Raw genomic sequence first — 7,059 nt, forward strand, 5'->3', positions numbered from 1 at the left:
CCCCCCCCACTCTCCTGAGGGTGATTTAGTATGTATTTCATTCCCTCCTCAAGCCAAATTCAATGGGAACAAGGTAGACCCCTTCCCTTTTGCCTTGCTATTCTTCCCCTCCATTGTAACCATTTTCCCTTGCCTCTTCTATATGAGATAGTTTACCCCATTCTGTCTCTCCCCATCTCCTCTCATTATATTCCTCTCTCACCTATTAATTTCACCTTTTAAGTATCATCCCTTCTTGTTAAATTGGTCCTGTGCCCTCTATCTATGTATACCTGTAAACATATATACACACATTCACATCTGTATTCATATGCCCATATACCCTCATATATATATGTATATTTCTATTCCCTTCAGCTACTGAGAAAAGTTTCATAAGTTACAATTATTGTTTTGCCATGTAGGAATGTTATTAGTTCAACTTTGATAAGTTTCTTATGATTTCTTTTCCCTATTTACCTTCTCATGCTTCTCTTGCTTCTTGTATCTGAATGTCAAATTTTCTATTCAACTGTTTTTTTCAGCAAGAATGCTTGAAAGTCCTCTATTCCACTGAATGACCATATTTTCTCCTGAAACATGATACTCAGTTTTGCTGGGTAGGTGATTCTTGGTTTTAATCCCAGCTCCTTTGACCTCCGGAATATCATATTCCAGGCTTTTCCATCCCTTAGTGTAGAAGCTGCCAGATCCTGGGTTATCTTGATTGTGTTTCCACAATATACAAATTGTTTCTTCCTGGCTGCTTATAATATTCTCTCCTTGATTTGGGAATTCCAGAACCTGGCTATCATATTCCTAGGAGTTTTCTTTTTGGCATCTTTTTCAGGAGGTGATCCATGGATTCTTTCAACCTCTATTTTGCCCTCTGGTTCTAAAACATCAGGGCAGTTTTCTTTGAGAACTTCCTGGAGGATGATTTCTAGGTTCTTGCTTTGATCATGGCTTTCAGGCAGTCCAATAGTTTTTTAGTTATCTCTCCTGGATCTGTTTTCCAGGTCAGTGTTTTTTCCAGTGAGATATTTCACATTACCTTCTATTCTTTCATTTGTTTGGATCAGATTAGCAGCATCTTGATTTCTTATAAAGTCATTAGCTTCTATTTTCTCCAATCTAATTCTGAAGCAATGATTCTCCTCAGTGAGGTTTTGACATTCTTTTTCCCTCTGGCAAATTTGGCTTTTTCCTCTTTTGCCATTTGAGTTAGTCTATTTTTTAAGGCGTGATTTTCCTCAGTCAGGCTGTTGACTCTCATTTCATAATTTTCTTGCATCGTTCTCATTTCTCTTCCTAATTTTTCCTCCACTTCTCTTCTCTGCTTCTTAAGGTCCTCTATGGCCTGTAACCAGCTCATATTTTCCTTTGAAGCTTTTGGTGCAGGAGTTCTGACTTCACTGTCTTCCTCCTGTTCTATGCTTTGCTCCTTTTTGTCCCCAAAATAGTAGTCTAATGTTGGAATCTTCTGTCTGCTTTGTTTCCTTTGCCTGGTCATGTCTCCCCTCAGTCACTTGACGCCTGGGCTTTCTGCCACAGTAGGGCTCTGCCACTAGACAGGGGAGCTTCGGTCCCAAATGCTGGGGTTTTCTCAGCTGCCAGAAGTATTAGTTGGGTGCCCTTTCTGAGTCCTTCACACACTCTGGCAAGCTGGTCACACACCCCAGGACCGCCACCCTAGACTGCAATCCAGATCCAAGCATGTTAAAGCAAGAGCGAATACCCCTCAGATGGGTCACTTGGTCCCCCTACACTCTGCAGGCCAGGAGCTGAAGCTTCCATGTGGCACTGACTGGCTGTGCCAGAGTCTCAGAGGCTTCTTGCCCCGGGTGCAAAAGCCACACACTCCCACTTACTGGGTCCCAAAATCCAGACTGCACTGACCTCTCACTTTGTCCTCATCTATGTGTTGATAAATCTGGAAATGGCCACAGCTGCTGCTGATCTGGTCAGGCCCTCATTGGGGCTAAAGCCCCAGTGGTGCTGGCCAATTCCTGCCAGCCTGCTGTGCTGTCCTCAGTGGGAGGTTAGCTTCTCTGTGTCATTTTGTGGGTTTTGCAGCTCCAAAGTTTGTTTAGAGTCCCCTTTTTACATGGATTGGGGAAGGTGGAAGCCAGAGCAGCGGGGAGGACCTGCTTCTACTCCACCATCTTTACTCTGCCCCCTACCCCCACCCCCATAGTCCTGTTTCTGCAGTGGATAAATGATTGAGCTTCCCACTATGTTAGCAAAATAATTAACATAGTAAGCTACTGGATCATAGGTTCATAGATTTAGTGCTTAAAGTGTCCACAGACATTGCTTAGTCCAGCTGCTTCATTTTACAGATGAGGAAACTGAGGCTCAGCATGCCTAAATAATTTGCTTATTTGTCGTACAGACAGGAAGTGTCTAAAGCAGCATTTGAAGTGAGGTTTTCCTGATTTATTCCAGCATGTTAGTCATTATACCATGTTATACCTCTAATGTGGTGGTGCAGTGTGTGGAGTACTAGAAGTGAAGTCAAGAGCGTCGGGGTTCAAATCCAGCCTCAGACATTTCCTAGCTCTGTGACCCTGGACAAATCATTTAACTGTTCTGTGCCTTGGTTATCTCATTTGTAAAATGATGGGCTTGGAGTCTATGGCCTTCACAATCTTGCAATAGTAACAATTTTGAGTTCCTTCCTTGTCATTCCCTGTTCTTGAAGGTGGGGGTGTTACCTTCCCAACAGTGACTTGTCAGCATCTTGAGGTCTCTGTCCACCTCTCCCCCATCTACCCAACCCCCTCTACTGGGGGCACATTTCATCCTAGCTGGAGTTCTGATCATCCCATTTCTAGAACACTCTAAGGTCTATTCATAACACCATAAGGTAGGTGGTACAAGGTGGTTTCGCATCGTCATTTCACAGATGAGAAAAGTGGAGTTCAGTGGGGACAAATGACTTTTCCAGGGGCATGCAGCTAAAAAGTGTCAGAGATAGGGTTTGAATACAGACCTCCCGACCAGTAATCTCCAGAGCAAAACTCCATCATTTTACTGCTGGAGTTAAGTCATATTTCCCAATATCAAAAGCTCTAGACAGATCCTAGTATTTGGGGTCCTCCCATCAACTAAACCCTGGTTCCTAGTTGTGAGCCTAAGAGACTGTTTGGATGAATAGCCATTTCCCAAGACAGTAATTCCTCCTGAAGACCTATACCTGTCTGACGTTTCAGTTGTCACATTGATGTGGTGTTATATTCTCCCACGTTTTAGGGACAACACTGATGTGCTTGGATAAGTTTGGATGGGGAAGGGCTCACGGTCATGTTCGATGAGGCTCAGTGGGATGAACTGGGAATGAGATGACATAGCGCTGTCATGTGGAAGACAGGTTGGACTGCTTCTTGGCCTCAAAGACCATGAGCAGGCAAGATGATGCTCTGGAAGCAGAGGTCCTGGGTTCAAATCCTTCCCCCAATGTTTACTGCCTCTGTGACCTTGGGTAAGTTTCCTCATCTGTCAACTGAGAAGTTTGGATTGGACTCTGAGGTCCCTTCCAGATGGAGACCTGAGATCTTATGGAATAGGAAAAATGAGCAGAAGCTTCAGAGAAGCAGGTTTAGGTTAGATGTCAGGAAAAATTAAGTAATTAATACAAAATGAATATTATCCCCAACAGGCTGCCTCTCCAGGGGGGTGGTCCCCCTCACTGGAGGGTATTAGGCTTTTGGTATGATGTAGTGGGGATTCTTGTTTAGGCCCAGGTCAGACCAGATGACCCCCAAGGTCCCAACCAACTGAGAAGCTTTTTGACTCTGTTCTTGAAAGTGTGGCCTTTCTATTGTTGATTTCTAAAAGTGGATTCCTCTCTTTTAAAGGCTTTCCAGATGGGAACTGCTGGCACCTATGTTTTCGCTGGTCAGGAGACACCCCCTCATGGTTGCTGCGGAAATTCAGAAACTATGAAATATAAATCTCGGGTGCAATGAAGAGAGAAGCTGAAAGACGACAGGTGGCTGGCATCTCCTGGGTTTGACCCATTTAGTCCTTTGGTCCATGTCCTTACAAAGAAGTCTTTGGTATGTGTGCATGTGTGTGTGTGCTTGTGCGTGTGCATTTGTGTGCATGGGTGTGTGTGTGTGTGTGTGTGTGTGTAAAGAAAAGCATTAGCTCTTATCCTGAGGATCACTGTTCAACCCATGAAGCCATCGCCATGATGTCTGTGCCGAGAGAAAAATTGGGAAAAGTGGGACACCCACCTCCCTGCAGGATTTATATATATTGAGAGAGATCTGTATTAAGAGACAGCATGGCCTTGTGGATAGAGGGCCAGCCTTGGAAATCTTGCCTCTGCCCCATATGGGCTGTGTCACCCTGGGTGAATCATATCCCCTCTCAGAATCCCACATGATTCTCTAGGATTGTAAATTGTGGAGAAATTGCTGATGTCTATTATAGAGAGATTTTTCATGTTGGAAGGTCCCTACACTGATGAGATCACAGGTCTGCCTTCCCCCACACTCCCACAAGAAAGAAAATTTTAGTGGTTTATATTTGTTCTCCAGTGAATTTTATTTATAGATATACTTTGTTATTGTCATTGTATCTTTGGTGCTTAGCATGTTGTCTTGTATACGACAAGGATTAATAAATGTTTGTTGAATTGTCTTTGTTGGGTATTAAATCTTAAAAATTCATTCATAATCTCATATATTTCATTGGCATTTTATAGGCTATATGATGAATTTAGGGTTGATTACACAAGAAACATGCCCCTATTCCTGACTTAAATTGCAATGTGGATTATTTGATAGCATATCAGTCACTTTCAATAGCTACCAATAAGTTTCTAATATGGTGGGACCTTTTAAAATGAACTCCACAGAGCCTATTTCCATTTTATCCTTAAGATATTTGGAACTGTCATTTTTGTCAGTCTGCTACTGTCTCCACTGATGGATTATGAAAGGCAATAGCAAGGAAAATGCAATTAAAAATTTTAAAAAATATATATTTTATTCCCCACCCCCACGCCCCCAATTACATGTTAAAACCAATTTAAAACTTAAAAAATTTTTATTTTGAGTTCCAAATTCTATCCTTCCTTTCCTCCGGCCTCCTGGAGATGGTAAGCCATCAGATATAGGTTATACATGTGCAATCAATCATGTGCAGTTTTAGAATGTGAAGGAATAGGAGATTGGTATGCTGTCTGATTCCAGAGGGCACAAGTCCAGGCTTTATAACTGCTGGTATAGCAGGTTGTTCTGAGCTCCTGCCTTTTCCCCTATGACACAGGACTGGCATATACCATGCATCCTAGGTTCCTGCCTCTCACAAAGATGCCTAGGGCACAAGGCCAACCTGGAGAAGATTGCATTATGTAAAACTCTGATTCAATCCCAAGATCTCCAATACTTCTTTTTTAAACTAAATTTTATATTTATTTTTGGTTTGCATCATTCATTTCCACGAGATTTCGAGTTTCAAATTTTCTCCCCTTTTTTCCCCTACCCACCACCCCAAAACAGCGATCCCACTCTATACTCCCTCCCCCAATCTTCTCTCTCCTATATATTCCCCCTTCCTCCCTCCAACTTTCCAGTAGGGCAAGTTGGATCTCTATGCCCCTATGCCTGTATATCTTATTTCCCAGTTGCATGTAATAATAATTATATATATATATATATATATATATATATACACACACACACACACACACACATATATATATATATATATATATAAACATTTTATTTTAAAACTTTGAATTGCAGATTCTTTCCATCCCTCCCTTGTCACCCACCCTTACTGGGAAGATAGGCAATTCAATATAGGTTGTACACATGTAGCTAACGCAAAACATTTCCATTGTGGATATATTGTGAAAGACTGACTATATTTCCCTCCATCCTATCCCACCCCCAACTTGTTCTATTCTCCACTTTGACCCTGTCCCTTTTCAAAAGTGTGTGCTTCTAACTTTCCTCCCCCCAGCTTCCCTCCCTTCCATCATCCCCCCTCTCATCCCCTTTCCCCTACTCTCCTGTAGGGTTAGATACACTATTTATATGTGTGTATCATTCCCTCCCTAAGCCAAATTCAATGAGAGTAAGGTCGACACATTTCCTTTTGCCTTCCTCTTCTTCCCCTCCATTGTAACAATTTTCCCTTGCCTCTTCTAAGAGATAATTTACCCCATTCTGTCTCTCCCCATCTCCTCTCATTATATTCCTCTCTCACCTCTCAATTTCACCTTTTAAGTATCATCCCTTCCTAATCAATTGGTCCTGTACCTTCTGTCTATGAATACGTGTACACATATATACACACACTCACATATGTATTCATATGCCCCTATGCCCTCCTATATAGACATATATAGTATGTATACACATATATACACATTTATATTCCCTTCAACTATTCTCATATTCAGAAAAGTTTCATAAGTTACAGTTATCATTTTTCCATGTAGAAATGTAAATAGTTCAACTTTGATAAGTTCCTTATGATTTCTTTTCCCTGTTTATCTTCTCATACTTCTCTTGCTTCTTGTATCTGAATGCCAAATTTTCTATTCAACTCTGATTTTTTCATCAAGAATTCTTGAAAGCCCTCTATTTCATTGAATGACCATATTTTCCCCTGAAACTTGATACTCAGTTTTGCTGGGTAGGTGATTCTTGGTTTTAATCCTGGCTCCTTTGACCTCCAGAATATCATATTCTAAGCCCTTCAATCCTTCAATGTAGAAACTGCCAGATCCTGTGTTATCCTGATTGCGTTTCCACAGTATTAAAATTGTTTCTTCCTGGCTGCTTGTAATATTTTCTTCTTGATCTGGGAACTCTGGAACTGGCTATAATATTCCTAGGAGTTTTCTTTTTGGGATCTTTTTCAGGAGGTGATTGGTGGATTCTTGCAACTCTTTTTTGTCCTCTGGTTCTAAAACATCAGGGCAATTTTCCTTGAGAACTTCTTGAAGGATGATTTCTAGTTTCTTGTTTTGATCATGGTTTTCAGGCAGTCCAATAATTTTTAAATTATCTCTCCTGGATCCATTTTCTAGGTCAGTGGCTTTTCCAATGAGATATT

General features: G+C 41.5%; 1 protein-coding gene across 1 annotated transcript in view; it reads left to right on the forward strand.

The window, feature by feature from the left end:
- The window catches only part of LOC138174642 (dnaJ homolog subfamily C member 12-like), a 6,572-nt gene extending 1,943 nt beyond the window's left edge, over positions 1 to 4,629 (forward strand). The window contains exon 3 of the mRNA XM_069105001.1: positions 3,840 to 4,629. Within this exon, the coding sequence (XP_068961102.1) occupies positions 3,840 to 3,934 (95 nt within the window). The 3' untranslated portion in view covers positions 3,935 to 4,629. The remainder of the gene's footprint in view (positions 1 to 3,839) is intronic.
- The last annotated feature ends 2,430 nt before the right edge of the window (positions 4,630 to 7,059 follow it).

Source organism: Petaurus breviceps, unplaced genomic scaffold (assembly GCF_028583685.1).
Source record: "Petaurus breviceps papuanus isolate PSGF00001 unplaced genomic scaffold, PetGlider_PUasm1.0 691, whole genome shotgun sequence".
Classification (NCBI taxonomy): Eukaryota; Metazoa; Chordata; class Mammalia; order Diprotodontia; family Petauridae; genus Petaurus; species Petaurus breviceps.